Raw genomic sequence first — 19,665 nt, forward strand, 5'->3', positions numbered from 1 at the left:
AGATGATGAATCTCCTTGTTGTGGAGAAGATGATGCTTTGTCTTTAGGCTTTGATTGCCATTTCTTCTTGTTTGAGTTGTCCTTTCCTTGATTTCATTTGTTCCCTTGATTTGCCACTAATGCTTGAGACTTAGAAGCCTTAAGAATGCCCATGCTTATCAACTTAGTTTGTTCCATCATCAACATTTCATTGAAAGCATCAAATGTAGGCATTTTGTAGCTTGAACCCATTGTCATCCTATGGGTTTGGAAACTAGAAACAAATGCTGCATATTCTTGTGGAAGCTTGCCTATCAAGTTGAATATCAATTGAGTATCCTTTTTATCAATGCCACAATCTTTGAGTTGTGCCCTCAACTCATTTGCCTTAGTGACATAATCTTGTATAGTATCAAAGTTCTTGGGATCTAACATGGTGAGATCACTATCGATTTGATATCCCCTAATCTCATCAACTTGACCATACAAGTCTTGAAACTTTTGCCAAGCATCCTTGATTAGAGTACATTTCTCAATATGAAAAATGAGATCCTTTGATACATACTTTCTTAAGGTACCAATTGCCATGATATTTTTAGTGAGCCAATCCAAGTGACCAACTGGATCAACCTTAGGATCAACGGGAGCAACAATAGTTCCATCAATGTAATGAGTGAGTCCTTTTTCCATAAGTTTACTCCATGCATCAATTTTCCAAGTAGCATAATTACGAGGAGTTAAGAGAGGAAACTTAGAAGAACCCATAGCAGCAAAAAGAAAGGAACACAAGAGCACAAAAGCACAAGAGACACCCCCCCAAATTCACTCAATCAAAGTACCCCCCCCAAAGTGATGATTTTGGCACTTTATACTTAGTGCGATTACAATGAGCCACTTGCAAAACAAGGCAAAGTGGACTTATGATGCAAATTTTACAACTTCTCAAATGAGATACAAGAGACTTCAATCAATAGTGCAATGAATCTAACTGAGATTCAAGCAAATATACAAGTACCAAGAGAGCCAAAATGGCCAAAATCTGAAAGTACAATTTCTACTTACAATGGCATCAATCTGATAGCATCATGTGAAAGTAGATGAAAAAATACGCACTTTCAAAAAAAACGGCACATGAAAAGGAGGTCGTATGACCCCAAATGAAGCCTCTGAAGTTGCAAAAACTGGGATTACTCAGGTATAGTCACCAAAAACTGCATTTTCTAAAAAATCCATGCATCAAAATCAAAAAATTTCTTCACCACTGCGAAGAGCACAAAATTCTAGCCCATTTCAAAAAAATTTGCTCGAAAAAAGGAGCAAAAATGAGCAAGTTATGGCCATTTGAAGTTGAACTGCAAAAAAAAAATGCCAATGAGAGGGGCCTGCCAAATTTTTGAAAAATGATGACGTGGCGCTGATGTCAGCAAGTCACTATGTTAAATTTGACGGTTGTATGACCGTCGCAAAAACTTCGCCTCTCTGCTGATTGGGCGTCCGTACTGTACGGACGGCTGACTGTGCATATGACTGTGTAGTACAGATGATGATGTGGCATTGTACAGATGAACTGCGTGGCATAGTGACTGTGTAAGCCGTACTGTCGACGTGGCGCGATGGTGTGGCGTATGGAGGGCTGTTTGAGAGCCACGTGGTGGGGTCGGTATGCTGACTGGGTGTCAGCGTGGCGATGCCGGAGGTGACTGGACAGTTGCCGACAGAGGGAGGTGTTGTCAGAGAGGAAGATCCCGGCTGGCCGGGAGCCAAGGTCGCTGGGAGATCTCTGCCGGCGATGTGCAGGTGAAGCGACTGGTGGGAGGTGACCTGGATGCCAGTGACTGTGGGTGCCGGCGGGGACAAAACAGTCGGCGACGATGTTGGGTAGACGGGCGTGGGCGGCGTGGCGAGGACGGGACGCAGTGCGCAGACCTGCAACCTGCAACTCGCAGGTACGGGGGGGGGGGTCTGCGGACCCCCCAAAAACTTTTTGTTTTTTTTTTAAATTTTTTTTTGATTTTTTCCAAATTTTTCTGAAATTTTATTTTTATTTTTTGATTTTTTGATTTTTGAAAAATATTTTCAGAAAAATGATTTTTTTTTTTTCGAAAAAATAATAATTTTTTTTTGAAATCCGTACGATTATAGCAAAATTGGCGAAATTTTTTTTCTCACCAAAATAGGCCGACTTTATAACCAAAATTCATGGAAACGGCCTTCTGGACGCAATGGCGGGGTCGGATTTGGTCTAGGATGCCTCCAAAAGATGCTGCTCCTCAGATCTGCCTCTTGACGTCACAATAGTGCCTCTTCAAGATGAATCAATGAAGCCCCAATGGCTCTGATACCATGTGAGATTTTGCCAAGATCAAGAGCTCAATGAAATGTACAAAATAGAGACATAATATGGGACAAGAATAAACTGTATTCTCATCAATAGAAAATGATCAATAATCAAGATTACATAGTTACATACAATATAGATGAGCTTGCTTATATAGGCAAGGCTATATGGATATGTGAGCACACAAACATGACATGTGGCTCAATAGGAAACAAGGGTAGGTAGGAAATAGGTGTGGGTAGGTAGGAGAAATAATATAATAGTCCACATGAGGTGGCTCACCCACTGAATGTGGAGTGTAACAACAAGAGTGGAGTGTAACAACAAGATCAACACCATAAAAGGTGGAATTTCTCCTACACACACAAGGTGGAATTTCTCCTACACACACTATCCCAATGTGGCACAAACACCCAAGTGTCTCATACCCAAACTACTATGAAAATGCATTATCCTAAGTAAACTTAAGTAAGGTGTAATAATATCCATGATGAATAATTATTTACACCAACACTTATGCATCATCCATGTCGTCATCTAGAGGAATAAATGTTCTCATGTGGGACTGTGATCCTAAAGTTTGTGAAATGTTGTATTTGATTGCTATTATATTTTGTGTTTAGAAATGTAAAAGTGGCTCAAAATATCCATGAAGAGGATTTGCATCACGAAAAAGAACGGAGTGTGATTGTCCATATGGTGATCGATTAAAATGCAAGTATTTGTTTCTTTTTTTTTGCTCGATAATAATTTGTATTTTATTAATGTTCAAAGATAGTAATACAAAAACATAATAGTATCTTCCATAAAAGTTCACAGTATAATCAGAAAAAACATCCTCCACATCTAAGGCGATCTTTAACAAAATGCTCCCAAACTAACACGACAACTACACTTTCAAAAAATAGCTACCCCTTTCTACTGCTAGCTCGTCAATCTAAGATGTAGACCAAAAAGTGGATAACCAGTACAGATAAAACAAACCCAACTAACTGTAAGTACACCAACTCAGAATCTTTGCTTGTGATGTAGGCTAGAATCATCGTTGGATTTTTTCACCTCTATCTCCCTTTGCTTCCTCGAGCACAACACTCTCCTCCTGATACCTTCCGCTTCGGCCTTTGCAATTTCAATCACTGCTTCAAGCTCTTTGATTTCCACTAGGAGTTTCAAAGCCTCCCAGCCATGCTTCGCCTCTTCTTTGTGGTGGACTTGAAACAAGCCTCATGACCACCTTAAAATGGAATCAAAGTTGTCATGTTGCCACGAACACCATCCCCCAAGCCTTCTCGCACATCGAAGCCTACTCCCTGCACAACCCGCTCCAGAAAGGACTTTATCCCCACCAAAAAATCCTTGTGAATGATCATTTCCATAACCCGCATCACCATGCTTGTTATATTCTCCCCCACGTCCAAACCCCATGCCATTATCAGTGAGTAAATATCCATTCTCGTCTTGTACCTATGCTTAACCAGGTCAAAAGTTTTACCCACAATGATAGCCACACATTGTGGCGGCAACTCATTCGAAAATCTGAATAAACCCCTAAGCCTTCTAATGGTTAAGTCCCTATAAAAAGTACATAATTGCTTCTTGGTACGCAGTGTGAAGTTTGCCTCCATTATTTCTACTTGCTCCACTCCACCACCTTCACCACCCTGCTCTACTCCACCCCTGCGAAAACCCTCTACAAAGAAACTCAACTTTCTTCACAATAACGCCTTAATAAATGATGGGATAATTACTTAATGGTTTGTTCCATCAACTCGACATCCACAATTAATACTCCTCCCAGCTTTAAATGCCTACTGCCTCTTACCACATCTTCTCTGCTATCTGTGCAATTCAAAATATACTATAATCATTAGTTTCCTAAATCCTTATTCCTCCTCAAATAAAATTTGCCGAAAATCTTCAAGTTTACATTAAAAGACAACACCATTTAGATAGGATATCCACCTCCACATTGCATGTTCTCCTTATATGACTTACTTGATAATCTTCAAAAAATTTAAGCTCCTCAATTATACTAATAATCAAATTTTGTAAGTGCCACGCCTCTATACTTTCATTATAGCCTGTATGACGATCAAAGAATCCCGCTCTAGATGTAACTTCTTGACACCCAACATCTTACCAACTTTATTTGCTAACAATGCCATTGATGTTTCCGCTACGTTATTTGTGCCTACATCAAGTTTTTGAGCACCTAGAGCTACTACCTCACCCTTCCAATCCTGAACAATGAACCTCACCCCAGATGGCCCAGGATTACCTTTAGAGGCACCATCAAAATTTATTTTTCACCATCCCTCCGAAGGTCTCACCCACTTCTCAATAGAATGACAATCATTGCTAGGTTGAATCGGACCTTACTCCTTAACGGGCCACAAGTATTTATTTCTTGTTGGCATTGATGAAAGACATATTTGTATGTCTAGTCAATCAATACAAAATATATCTCCCTATATTAGAATTTCTTTTTCACCTATAATTGTCATTACATATATTCACATTCTCTATGAGTATGTTTTAGCATCTCATGTTTTATGTATTTAATATAGTGTTTAAGGATCCAATTCATAATTATACAAACTACTTGCTTTTGCATCACCTTGTACAAGTACAAGTTAATAAGTAACCAATAGTTTGATTTTGTAGTTGAGTTGAAGTATAGCAAGAATAAAGTAAAGAGGAGGTGTAATGAGTCAATAGGGCAATATCTAATATATTTATTTAAATATGTTAATTCTAAACGGTCTTTCATTTCTCAATTTATAATAAATGTCACAAAATTGAGATTGATTTATATATTCATAGTTTTCTACATCTATCATCTCTACTTCTTTTATCTCTACTTAAGACAAGTTGTGTAAAAATATTCAACCTTTTAAACATTCCCTAGAATGCTAGTTCTTTTAAACATTCCCTAGAATGCTAGTTATTTGCTTGATATTTCTCTACTATCCAAAAGTTGCCCTTGCTAGTAGGGCTATTCTTGAAAGGAAATATAATTGATAATCAAAACAAGAGAAGCTCACTAAATATGCTTTTGGATCTACAATGCAATAGCATAAGCAAAAAAATATTATTGCTTATGAAGTTAGGTGAGAATTATTTTCTAAATTTTGTTCAAGATATTTTTATAAAAAAAATGTAAATATCTTTTTAATTAAATGAATATTGAATTTGTGGTGTTATATATCAATGCATAGATTTGTAGTTGTATGTCTTTTTCATGACATTGAATATGTTGTTCTTGGAGGAGATATGTACTTTTATTAATATTTTATATTATAAAGACTTTTTTTTAATGCTATCAAGGATTCTATACATGTTTCCTTAACATAACAAGTGAATATTAAATTTTATAAGAAACAAAATATTTTAAAAATCTTTAAGAAGAATCAATTTTCACATTAATATATCATGCCATCTCATAAGTGTACAATAGTATTCAATGCCATTGAAGACATTAAGGCAATTGAAATTTAAGCCAAAAAAACCATGCACTATAAATCTAATGAAATATATATATATATATTTCAAAAAGGTTGGTAATCAAGGATTTGAACCATAGTTACCGTATCAACACAACTTGCAACTAAGTGTTGCATTGCAAGGTCATCCCCAAATTCAACAAAAAACTAGTTAAATTTAATTTTAATAAAACTAAACAATAATACTTTTTTGCAATATGTGTGTCCAAAATCAACTAATACAAAAATAAATAAATGACATTTTAAAAATTATTATATAAGAGAAAATAATCAAAGACTTTAGACAACTTTTTAAATTCTACCAAATAGAACAAAGAAATTGTAATGCATTTTTTCAATTAAAAAAAAAAGAAAAGAAATTGCATCCAATAGATGTATTAATATTCTTATCTTGAAAGAACCAATAAAATAATTCCAAATTAATATATCTATGAATACTTTTTAAATAAAAATATAATATTTTTACTAATATTTAAATTTCCTACATTAATATTTATTATTACAATTCTTTACCTTAATTTTTAACATTATTTTCCTTCACACAATTATAATAATAATAATAATAACAACTTAAATACCCTAAATTACTGGTTTATTTATTAAATTAGTCTATATAGTGGTTTATTTTGTAAACAATAACATCAAAATGTGTGGATCGTATTCTTTTAAAAATGTAAAGTACTTTTATTTAATGGTGGATCCCATAAGACAGCTTCTTCTTCGCGGAAAGTAATCGCGCAGATTAGTTTGAAGTCTTTTCACTGCTAAAGCTGACAAAAGCAAAGCCACGGCCTGCCACCTCATGTACTGCCTGCCCACCAGGGGAACATAACATACATACCCACAGTAAAAACTCCTCTAATTTGCATTCAAGTGCCAGGCTCTCAAAGTCTGAGCACGGGAGCATGAAAAATATCTTTCATTGAGGCGAAGTGAGGGATGTGAGATTGACAACTGTGCTCATGGCTTGGCCCAGCGTTGTCTCTGCCATCTTTCTTCTTCTTCATGCTTTTTCTGCAACTGCTCAGATACCAGGTAATTTCATTAATATATACTCCCTACTTTACATGATACCCATGATTAGATTGATTAGATTTCAAAGCAACAGTATAAACTTTTTTTATGTTTGTGCATTTTATCAGCTTTTCTATAAGCAGGTTTTAGATGAAAGGCTAATGACTGTGTAGCTAGGTAGTTTTATGCTCAGGGGTTTCGGTGTCGCTCTGTTTGGGATTCGAGAGGCTCGAACACGCTACCACTTCCCACGGTTTAAAATGTAACTGTGATAAGTACGATTTTTGGGAATTTAAGGCTTTGAGTTAACATGCCTTTTTTGCCATGTTTTATTCTTGGCAAATCTCAGGTTAGTGAGGTTTCGCGCAGCATTTAGTACTGTGTGGGGTAAGCTTCAATTGGGGTGCTTAAGATTTTTAAACATGGGTTTTACTTCATGAAATTTACATCACAGTCTGAGCTGTAATTAGTGAGGAAATTTCACTACATAATATATCAAAACAGATCCAATGCTTCTTTAATGTTTTGATTGTGTAAGTTGCTGTTCTTTGTGTGGAAATATGGAAAAGAAGTCCCAAAGTATGCAGTGCAGAGTTGATAACAGTAAAGAACTATGGAATCTTTGTCCACAAGCAAAGATAACAAGATCGATATAATTTTGAGATGCCTAAAGTGGAGAAGAACTCCAGAAGAATGAGGTGTTGTTCCTCCTCAAGCGGCCAGTGTTGTTATAATTGTGTCTTGCCTTCAAATAAGTCTCCAAGGATTTTTGTTGTACCAAACAGCGATGTTCGATCTACAAGCTATTCAATGGACTCACAATTACCACACTCTCTGCTACAACTCCTTAAGACTTATAGGCTGAAGCAATATAAGTCTCTTTAACCAACTTACTATTAAAACACAAAGAAATAAGAGTCCAAATGCCCTTGTAAACGAGAAGAAAATGTTTGACATGTCCCGAAGCCTTTAAAATTCGTTCTGTAATTTTTTGTTGAGCCGCAAGCAGACAATTTCTGTGCGCCCAACTCTGACAGGGACAAATTCGACTATAGTGGACCTAGTGACATGCGTTTAACTTTGACCATTGTCTATAGTCTCTGTAAGTCTAATCACTCTGATTAGTCAGGTCCTTTGGTTCATCTTCCTCTGTTTTTCTTAAAAGGCTAGCTTCTGAAACTTAGTTTAGCTGTGAATTTACAACAGTGAATCTTCAAGTTTGTTTAGCGAAGGGGTTTAGCTTCAATGAGATCATTCAAATGACTAAGTTGGCTAACTTTATTTAACTTAACTTTCCAATTTCGGATAACAAACCTTTCTTTGTTAATTGGGGATGAGATTATATGGGCTACAAGCTGGAAAATATTTCCTTTGGGGCCTTCTTTAACTGTCTTCAGTATGCTTGAAATAAAGTTTTTAAGATCATAATTCATGCTTCCATAATTACTCTACCAAAATCTCATCACATGTCTGCTGGAATGGTCAGCTGCCTTATTGCAGTGGGAGGATTTGAACCTTGCCATGCTCTTATGCATGCCACCCTCACCATTACTTCACAACCCAAATGGGCTGTATCTTGCCACATTAACAGTTGGGGTATTATTTCTGTTGTTACACTTGTTGGTTAGGGGATTACAGTTTATAGAAGAAACAGCCATAGCTTGTAAGGAGGAGAAATATAGTTTTGCTGTTGTACATGTCTTTGATTACTTAAGAACTGGTAGCTTAATGGCAACCCTAGTACTCTGTTGTTCTGCAAACATTGCCAGTCTTAAAGACAAGTGTTTCATGGGAAGATTTTTTCCTAACATTTTGCAATGAGGAAAAATGCCTGAAAGTTTGGAATTTGGAATAATCTGAGATGGGTACTAGAATTGAAAACATAATCAAGCTGTTGAAGTAGCCTTGGTTGCTTGGTAACATTTCTTAATTGTCCAGAAATTAGAGCTCATTGGGCTCTCATTTTTCTGGGAAAATTAGGTCCAAACATGTTTACCTTCAAAGGGAATAAGAGATGAGGATGGTTGTGAGTTTGAAAGAAGAGTTGCACTTCATACCTTGGCATTTTAGCCATGGTCTTCATGCAGCCTAAAAGCTAACCAGGTTCATTCTTATCTCTAGAAAAACTCTAAACACAAAAGATCTCTCACATTATTTGAATTGCTTTAGCTGGTGAGGAATAAAGATTGACACGTGCGTTCTCCAAATGGAGTTATGAAAGAAACAAATCTCATTATTCTTTAGACATTGCAAGTATGGTTGAATTAACATTCTACTTTATTTGGGGATGGCATCACCCATTTGAAGACATGTAGAATAGCTTATATATATTAGGATGAGGATGAGATTGCAAACATGGCTGTTTTGTTGGGAATGCAAATGAAATTGTAAACATAAGAACTTGTTGTGACATTTTCACACATTGCCCCATTGCAAATGGAACACCCTACTTTTTAGGTCCTCTTGGTCTTTTGGCTTTGGTTTGTCGGGTCTTTTCGCAGCAATCTCATCAGTCTCCTCGTTTTGCAAGTGTTTGGGGGTCAATTTGATCTAGTCTGCAAGTCGTTTGAGTGAATTTGGCCAAGTTTGGAGCCTATTTTGTCCATTTTAGGGTTTTGCCCTTCAGACTTGGATTTGAGGCCTTTCCTTTAGGGTTTTGGAAAAACTGAACATTGCACCGGAAATAGGACCCCTTAAGGAACTCGCTAGTGAAATTTGAGCGAATTTTGAGCAACTTTCTATTTTTTAGGGATTTCACTCTCTCTGATTGGTCTAATTTTGCCAAAAGTCAAACTTACTATTTTTAGCAGTTTCTATTTTTAGTAAGTTTCTATTGCTAGTAAGTGCTTTCTCGACCTGTTTTGTCCTAATCCTAACATTTTGAAACACACTACTATTTTGGGAAAGTCTATTTTTGGCAGGTTCTTCATAGGCAGACATTGAAGACTGAGCATTCCTGAACATTTCCAAATCCAAAAAGTTTGAAAAGGCAGGCTATCTGATCAAAAGTGGCTAAGTATGGGAATCATCCTAGAAGTGGAAAGCATTGAAAATCCTCTTAAGACAAGAAAATTACTTCAATTCCGAATATGGCATCCTAATCCGGAAATATGTAAAAATGGCTAAGTCTGGATGAAAAACAAGCAGGAATTCCTAAGGCAGAGAAATGCATCCAAATACAAGGTGGGCACTAGAATGGGTTGGTGGAGGAATTTTCCTCCACTCCTATTTTTCCTTCACCTAGTGAAATTTCCGCCCAAATGCAAGTGTGGGCGCTAGAAAGGATGTGTGGAGAAATTTTCCTCCACACATAGAATTCCTTCATGATGGGCATTTGGCGCCCAAAGCCAAGTAGGAGCACCAAACAGGGGGTAAGCAGGAAAATGGTCTAAGGCACGAAATTCCTCCAGTGTATCATTTTGGCGCCCAGTTAGAGAATGGAGCGCTAGGTGAGGGGTGCCAAGGAAAGTCATCAAATTTAAGATTTCCTTCACTTAGTGCTTTTGGTGCCCAAAGCTAGGTAAGAGTGCTAGACAAGGAGGGCCATGGAAGAGACAAGTCAAGGACATTTTCCTCCACCATGGTGTTTTCGCGCCCAAGGCATGAGATGAGTGCTTAAATTGGGGTAGGTTGGAATTTCCTTCAAGGCACAACATTCCTCCACAAACATGAAATTGTGCCCAAGTCAGGCATGGAGTGCTAGAAGGAGGAGGTCAAGGAAAAGCGTTCAAAGTTGAAAATTCCTCCACACTAGCAATCTAGCACCCAAGTTGAGAAATGGGTGCTAGAACCAAGGTGCCAGGGAAGGATAGCAAAAACATAAAATTCCTCCATGATGAGGAATTAGCGCCCAAGATGGTTGTGAAAGTGCCAAAATGAAGAAGGGAAGGAATTTCCTTCCAAGTGGAAAATTCCTTCATACATTGAATTCCACACCCAGGATGAATTGAAGATGAAAATTCCAAGGCCAGGAGGAATCAAGGATGAACAAAACAAAAAAAATTCCCTTGGGAATTTTTTTGAAAAATCCACTTTTAGGCATAAAAAATCATTCGAATTTCAAAATGATGATAGATTTGGATTCGTGACAGAATTTTCTCTCTCAATGACCTTGGAACTCAAAATTGAAAAGATTCCTAAAAAGTAGGAAAAGGAAAAAAACTGACAGAGTGTTGGAATTTCCTTCCTTCAGGACAAAATTCTTGGAAAATATGAAATTTGGCTTAAGATTGAAGAAATTCCTTCCTCGGGGAAGAAATGTGCCCAAGGTGAAGAATTTCAAGGCATAAGGAAAATTGGCTAAGTAAGAAGTTTTTCTCTCTCCAGAGCTCAGAACAAGACAAAATTCCTCAGGCATGGAAAATGGTTAGTGGTTAGGAAAATCTTCTTTTAGGACGAAGTGTGCACATAAATTTTCATTAAGGACAAAATTCTCTTCAAGAATTTTCTCTCTCCAAGAATTCCAGATGTGCAGAATTCTTGCAGGAGCGGATAAATTTGGTAAAAATTCTTCCAAGGTAGGAAAATCTTCCAAAATGTCTTTTGTGGGTCCGGAATGGAAAGATTCTTGTAAAGGATGAGTTGGCGACATGCAAAGAGAAATTCTGTATTAATGAAGCACAACTTTGAAAATTATAACGACAACGGGGTCCATTTGCATTACGAGAATCTATTGAGTACATGAAGGCATAGTGGCGCATTCATTGCTGGAATATTTGACCAAGGTGGCGGCTAATTCTGTAATGATACTTTTCCCTTATGATTTATTAAGTATCAGTAGTGGATTAACCTTTACCTAAAGATAATTTAATATTAAGGTGTTAAATTCACTATTTATTATTAAGTATTTACATAGTATTTTAATAAAGCATCAAAGTAATTTATTCAAGTAATGATAAACTAATTACTCAGAATGTATAAAACATTGAGATAATGATTTGCAATGGTGAAACATTAGGGCAATGACTATATGAAATTGATTAATACATATCTGTAAATCACGGAGAGACTGCTTTCCTGCACGCAAAGGATTAGCTATAGGTATAGGGTTTCCAGGCAAGGGAGCACTCCAAGAGGACACGGTTCTTACATAGAACCCCACATGCCTTCATGACATGAAATAAACATGGTTCTTACATAGAACCCCACATGCCTTCACGACATGAAATAAACACAGCCCTGGCCAGGACACTCTCGGGTGTACGCTGTACCCCGAGTTGGACACACACTGTATGCCCCTTCTCCAATGCCCCATGCCCAACCACCAGACCTTAACTATCCTCTCTCTTTTTCTTTTTTCAATTTCTTTTTCCTCTACTATTTTCTCCCTCTGTGTCCTCCTTTATTGATTCATAGGTTTTAAATAATGTGTCAAGGGTGGTAACAAAAGTCATAACCCTTCATAACAATTATAATGTCCATAATTATATTTATTTAATACTATTTATTATAACTCCATTCCACGTGAAAAAGTCCCATAACATTTCTCCCCTTGTAATTTAGCTGCTGTCCTCAGTAGCAAGAGATGTATTTGCATCACAACTCAAAAATTATGATCAATAAATCAATTACTGACATTGAATATGTGCATACTTAATTGTATTTCCATTTTTATTTTAATTCATCTATATTCTTGTCATCTTTTAATTTGACAAATTTCACCAGTTCCATAATCATTTTTCCAATGATAATATTTTCATAAAAACGTATCATAAGTATATGTTTTAATCTCCTATCTTTTTAAGTTTTTCACTTTATTTAATCTTTTAACTGCTTTGCTCTTTATAAAAGTATTATCATACAACAATTACTCCTATATAGTCACTCGTAAATTATAAAAGTATAATTATATACTCAAAATACATTCTAAGATGGTATTCATGCATTCCAGACTACATGAATATCTTCTTTGCAAAACAAATACACAATTGCCTTTTATATACAATAACTTTTATATTATTGGGTTGATCAAGTCCAATAACAAAGTATGTAGTAAAATAAACCATGGTAATCTTGTTGAGCATTTTAACAATAACTAAAGAATATCAAATTATTAACATGTATTGAGCACTTCATAGGGGAACATTAGGTGTAACCATTAATTTATTAAAATCCAAGGGTGAAGGTTGGTTTAATTAAAAAGTTGATAATTTGTCTATAACAATGATGATTTTCATAGACCCTTGTCCTAGAAGATGAGACTTAACAAGATCATTGAGATCTAATGATGGCTATAGAATATTATTTTATAGGAAAATCATAATAAAAATTATAGAAGCACAAGAAAACTAGTGATCCCTAGTAATTTCTATGATCCCAAAGGACCATATAATGTTTATTTGTTGGGTTTACCATTGCTTTCACAATGTTTGTAAATTTAGTTGTATCATTAGATTGAATACCACAATATTATTAGCTTTGTGATGAATTCTAAGTTTTGAAGATAAGTCAAGGGCTTCATTGCATCTTTCTATATTGTTGCTACCATAAAATCTTCAAAATGAATATCATTAAATGAAGTTCTAAATATATTTGATAAATCTATCCCACATATATTATTTTGGAGGTGGTTTCTCCCTCTGTAAAAATTGTACATGTCCCCATGTCTAAGGGTAATAAGAACATTTTAGTTCTGAAACTTTTAAGCCATTGTATTATTTAACTAGCATATTCTAGTAGCTAAAGTATTTTACCAATTTTAAAAATGATCTTAGGACCAATGGGTTATGGGCCCACAATGTAACCTAGGTCAGACTTAAGTAAATCTAGATGCGATATTTTATTTTTCTTTTTATTTTTCTAACAATGTATGGATTATAATATCCTTTAAAATCACTTGTCAACTTCCTAGATACAAAAACTCAAGGTTTTAGTTTTTATAATCCTTTTAATTTTATAGCTAATAAGATCCCAATATAGATAAAATATGTTGGATACAAATACCTCATTGATTACTTTGAGTATGACTTATATCCTTGACTGCAAAATATAAATCCTTTAAGTTTATTCCAATAGAAGTGCATATGCACTAAAGAACATTTCTAGTGAGATTTAGGGAATAACCCCTTGAAACTAGATGATAGATTTATTTTAACCTTGGCAAGCAAAAAAAATAGAGACAAGGCACTTGAACCGTTTAACAGATCGCCTCAAAAAGTTATCATCTCATCGAATGCAATACAAAATAGATTTGTTGAATAGTAACCAAAATGGAAACTGTAAGTGAAAATGACTATGTGTTTATGGTTGAGGCCGAAATGAGGCCGAAAGTCACATCAAATACATTGAAATTGATATTTGCCACTGGCATTGCACAAGAATTTCTTCAATTATCTAGAATTGGTTTTCGAATAATCTATGTACAATGATTCATGCCCCAGCCTAATCAAACCTGGCAACTATGGTTGTATCCAACAGTTAATTCCCTATTGTACTTCGCAATAACAAGAGCAACACTCATTGTCAATAATCTACAAAGAATACAGGGTTTTAGAGCTACTAAATTTTTGAGATGGAAAAAAATTGCAGCCATTAAATGAGAATACTAATTGCAAGTTGAAGTTTGTTTTTAGGCGTGGGGTAAGAAATGTTCATCTGTTTTGAAGTTGTTTTTGCAACCTGTTAAATGAAAATTTTGGTCTGATTTGAGATTTGGTTTCAATATATTCCTGTCTTATAGTGTTCTTTTAATACTTTTTTGTGAATTTGTATGCTAACAGCTATGTTATATGAATATTGAGATGAATTTACTGGTGTAAGTGAAACCATATCATTCTTGCTGTTATAAATACGAGGGTAAATAATTTTTTAAAAATTTGATGAGAATTTATCTCATTCATTTTTCAAGATTAAAATCTCTAGCGATTCACTCATTCACTAAATCCATTGAATACTAAGAACCAGATTTATACTCTCTATTCCCAGTCAATAGGAATTAAATACACTAAGGACTTATGTTTTGTACGTAGTCACAATTTCTTGTTCTTGAGCTGATATTTCAAAGTCTTGATTCCTGTTCAATTATGAAATTCTTGAAATGCAAACTAGACCTTAAGAACACGGAACAAATTTAAATTAATAAATTTTAGAGCTCTATTTTGGGGATTGATAGAGGAGGATATCTTTTGTCAAACTTTAAGAATGCAACACCATTATTTTTCTTATGACAACATGGTGTGCAGAAATGGGTAATGGATAGCATCTAAGCATGAAGAATGAGGAAATTTTGCTAACAGCCAAGATGGACACGATTATAAAATATGGAAGCATGTATAATACAGTGTATAATGCCTCAAAAGAATGTAGTCACAAGGCATGCTATGATTGAAGGATGTGCACAAAATCAATTTTGTTGAAATGCCTATGGAAACTAATACAACATGCAGTAAATTTTATCGGTAGAGAAATTTTAATTGTTAAAGAATTTGCAGACAGAGAATCAAATTACCATGCTAAAATAAAAAGTTTGCAGATTAGTATTCAATTTATCAGATCGGTGTAGGGAAAATTCCTTTCAATAGTATTTATTTGGTTTGTTTCTATAGATTGATTGGTCAATTTTTTTCTTTTTCTTGGTTGTGCAGAAAACAATAATAAATATTGTTAATGCATGATAGCCTCGGTAAGATAACTGATTGAATGAGAGATAAATGAAGTCTCTCATTCAATCATCTATCCTATCGATAAACTATGATGAAGACTTCAAGCTATTGTTCCTTCATTTGATGATCATTCTTCAATTTGTATATATTCAACCATTCTTGCAAAGTTCGATCAATGCTTAACTACCGATAATCATCGGTTGTAAATCTCATAGCACATAATACCGATTGGTATTGCTTTACGTTAAACATATTAACTGTGAACACCGATTGTTATCGGGCTTAACCAATGAATGCACTTTGATTAATATCGGTTAGTATATTAATTGTGAACACCGATTGTTATCGGGCTTAACTAATACATACCGATTAGTATCGGTTGTCTTGCATATGATAGATACGCCGATTAAGTACTGGGTGGTTTGTTAATTGATATACACCGATTGGTAAATACTACGATAATTCAAAAGGTGCGATCAAGTAATATCTTGATCGGGCATGTGTAATAGACATGACCGGTCAAGGTATTGCTTGATCCTCCTTGCATACATATTTATATCAATCAGCATTTGTGAGAAGGATATTGAAATCGATAAATGCTCCTCTCATCTACAACATACAAGACTATAATCAGATTTATCATATTAAAGATATAACACATATTTGAAAGAAAGATAACCTTGAATATAACTTGCATCTTGAATTGAGAATTGAATAACATTTACATGGTATCAGAGCTATAGTTAAAATCGAACCTGAGGCTGTTCAATTTTGTGGAAAATTCAAAACAAGCATATATTCAACAACACATTTCTTCTAATGGCTAGCGCCATAGTTGAACTACTCGCGACTCGGCTCGACTCGCCAAGCCCCTGGGAAAAAAACTCGGTGAAAACTCGGGAAAAACTCGGAAAAACTCGGCGAAAAACTCGGCAACTTAAAAAGACGCTTAAACTTAGTAAAAAATGCATTTTTTTTGCAAAATTTAATGAGAAGATGCATCCAATGAGTCAATAAATGATAACACAAAAGAAACAAGCTGATTCTAGATATATTTAAATGCAAAGTGTCTACAAAATCGCATCCTCATGAGGAATGCTGATGGCTAGAAGCCTGGAAGCAAAATAGTAAATTACTAAATAGTTTTTGTAAAAACAAAAGTAAATACATCATTACAAATTACAATTACAACTTCCTCTTCCCAGCTCTAGCAAAAACATGGGGAGAGGTAGAACTAGAGGGTTTAGACTGTCTAGTCGTATAAGTCTGCTGTGGGACTGGGCGTGACTGTGCCTCCTCGCTCGGTATGGTTGATTGAGACTCATCCTCCATCCTGGATGAAGCTATGTCTCCACCTGCCTCTGGCACTGGCAATGAATCCTCAGCCTCATCCTCCTCAATGTCATCCAGCCTGAAACCAAATCCACCCCCCTCCTCCATAGCTTGCCTCTCCAAATCAGTGATGTCAGTGTCAGAAAACAATGGAGGCTACTCCTGTGATGTCCAATCACTGTAAGGATCTATATCATCCAAGTCAATTGGACCACCTTCTAGTTCCTCTACCTTCTTTACGCGCAATCGAAGATTATATTGCATATAGACAAGGTCATTGAGCCGTTTCTGCGCTAACTTGCTCCTCTTCTTCGTGTGGATTGCTTCAAACAAGCTCCAATTGCGCTCACAATTGGATGAACTGCAAGGCTGACATAAGACTCTGAGGGCAAAGTTTTTGAGATGTGGGGTGTTTCCACCCCAATTTTGCCACCAAGCATCTGCAAAATAAATAAAATGGAAAAGTTAGAAAGCAAAGAGAAAAGAGAAAACATAATTTATCAATCATTTTAGTGTTTAGATCCCAAAATCCAAATGGCAAATGTTATACTTGGGGTTTGAGTGGTTCTTCCTCTCCTAGCCAGCTCTGAAGAGAATAGTTTACTCCTTCCTCCCTCATCATTTTGGAGCTCACTCACAATGAGGTCTCTCTCCTCAACATCAGGTACCATCCTCTCAATGCATGTACTGAGGCCTTCCATGAATTCTCCATTCGGATCTGAGTAAGAACCCCTGAACCTAAAACAAGGGTTGAGGAAGTACCCTGCTGCATGAATGGGTTGGTGGAGCTGATTGTTCCACCTCCTATCAACAATTTCCCAAATGGGATCAAATTTGAGCCTATCCCCCTTGTAGTAATTTTTGATAGACTCCTTGGCCCTATCCATGGCCTCATAAAGATATCCCATTGGGGTTTTATCCCCATCCACCAAGCGAAGAACTCGAACCAAGGGCTCTGACACCTACAATTGAAAAATACAAATTACAAAAAGATCAAAATTTAAATAATGAAGTTACAAATTAGTAATGAGAGACTTGAATCAAGAATAACTAAAATTTAAAAATTAAAGTTTTGAAGTAAGTTAGTAACAACCTTCACAATCTCTGCAGCCCTTTGTGCAAATTGGCTGTCGATGACTATGCATGCAACAGCCTCTCCTTCAGGCTTCTTTGAATAAGGTTAGTTAAGCCTTTCTCCACTCACAACATTTGTTTCAAAGAAGTCAATGCGACAAGAATGCTTTGCAATGTCAAGAAAATCGTTGCAAACCTTGTGACACCAGCTCTCACCAAATCTTTCCCTTGCGTGTGTTGTCTCATCAAATTTAGGACCCAAGGGTGATTGTAAATATATTTGGTGATCCTCCTTGCATCTTCCACAATTGGAGTCACCCACTCAAGTTTTCCTATGTCCTCCAAAAGAAGGTCAAGGACATGTGCTGCACAAGGTGTCCAAAAAAGAGTGGGGTGCCTCTCTTGGAGGATTCTTCCTGCAAAAGAAGAATTTATTCTTAAGAAATATGCAACAAAGTAAAACAAACCCCACAACAAATGAGAATATTGCTAATGCCTAAAGGTGATAATTCAAAAGGATTCTACCTGCTGACACATATGCTGCTGCATTATCTGTGATGATTTGCACCACATTCTCTACCCCCACCTCCATGATGACAGGTTCCAACATTCCAGCCAATGTTTCTGCATTTTTCACCTTGTTGGAGGCATCAACAGATTTCAAGAACACTACATTGTCCTTGCAAGCGACCAAAAAATTGATGATGGTGCAGTTCTTGCCATCTGTCCACCCATCAGAAAGAATGGTGCAGCCATAATTTGCCCATTCAATTTTTTGATCCTCCATCACTTCTCTTGCCCTAGCAACTGCATTTGTGAGCAACCTGTAAGTGCAAAGTGAAATTAGGTCTTAGTACACAATTTTGATTTAATAAACAAGAAATCTAAAAAATAATTAAAAATGAAATCAAGTGGACTATGTAGTAATTTACTAACCTCCCACTCAAATCCCTGCGAGAAGGGGCCTTGTACCCCTTTCCTGAAACTGTCATAGCAGTCACCAAATTCAGCCAATAAGCATTCTCCGCCACATTGAATGCAATGTTGTTGAAGTACCAAAAATCAGCAATTGCAATGTCAGTTTTCTCAGTACCTCCTTATTCCATCCAGTGGCCTCTAATGATGGTTGTGCCCAGGAACAAATAATCACCTATCAACCCTGATCGTTGTGATGGATGTGGAACAGTGCCAGGTACTCTACTAGAGGAAGCAGAAGCAATGGGTGAGGTGATGGTGGGTTTGCGGATACGTGGGCCATGCCGAGAGCCCACTATGCCCTCAAGTGCTTCTTCTTCCTCTTCAAGGTCAATAGAAACACTTTGAGATTCAGCTATGGCTGATCTCATGGCTAGCTTTGCCCTCTCCCTTTGCAATTTCTTCTCTTCCCCAGCTGCAAGTAGGGCATTCATTTGTCTTTTTATTTCTTCATTGGTCCCAGGGCATGCTCTAGCATCATGCCTATCTATCCCTGCAAGGTGGTATTTGAGGCGGTTGATGCCTCCATGAAGTATTCTCTCACACTTTATGCTTATAATTGACCCAGGACCGGGTCCCTCATAGGCATACCTCCATGCCCCATCTCTAGCACCTCTAGGACGGGTGCCTATATATCCAGATGGGCATGGATCTAGTGGCCATTGCTCCCTTGCCATGATTAATGCTTACTTAACCTACACATACAAAGTGAAAAAAAAAATTAACATTTTAGTTAAACAATTTAGCACTAAGCAAACTATCTACATTAGTTTAAATATATTTAGACATCATTCGAAGTTTTTTTTAAAAAAAAAAAGGGTTTGAATTTTTTTTTGAAAACTAGATTCTT

The 19,665-nt window shown here is 36.3% G+C and overlaps 1 protein-coding gene across 3 annotated transcripts in view; it reads left to right on the forward strand.

The window, feature by feature from the left end:
- The first annotated feature begins 6,546 nt into the window (after positions 1 to 6,546).
- Positions 6,547 to 19,665, forward strand: part of LOC131072947 (probable LRR receptor-like serine/threonine-protein kinase At1g67720) — a 132,575-nt gene continuing 119,456 nt past the window's right edge. The window contains exons 1-2 of one of the 3 annotated variants that reach the window (XM_059217022.1): positions 6,620 to 6,855; positions 7,012 to 7,096. In XM_059217022.1, the coding sequence (XP_059073005.1) occupies positions 6,826 to 6,855; positions 7,012 to 7,096 (115 nt within the window). In that variant the 5' untranslated portion in view covers positions 6,620 to 6,825. Of the gene's footprint in view, positions 6,856 to 7,011; positions 7,097 to 19,665 lie in introns of all 3 variants that reach the window. The other 2 variants (XM_059217024.1, XM_059217023.1) reach the window with 2 other exon arrangements.

Source organism: Cryptomeria japonica, chromosome 3 (genome assembly GCF_030272615.1).
Source record: "Cryptomeria japonica chromosome 3, Sugi_1.0, whole genome shotgun sequence".
NCBI lineage: Eukaryota > Viridiplantae > Streptophyta > Pinopsida > Cupressales > Cupressaceae > Cryptomeria > Cryptomeria japonica.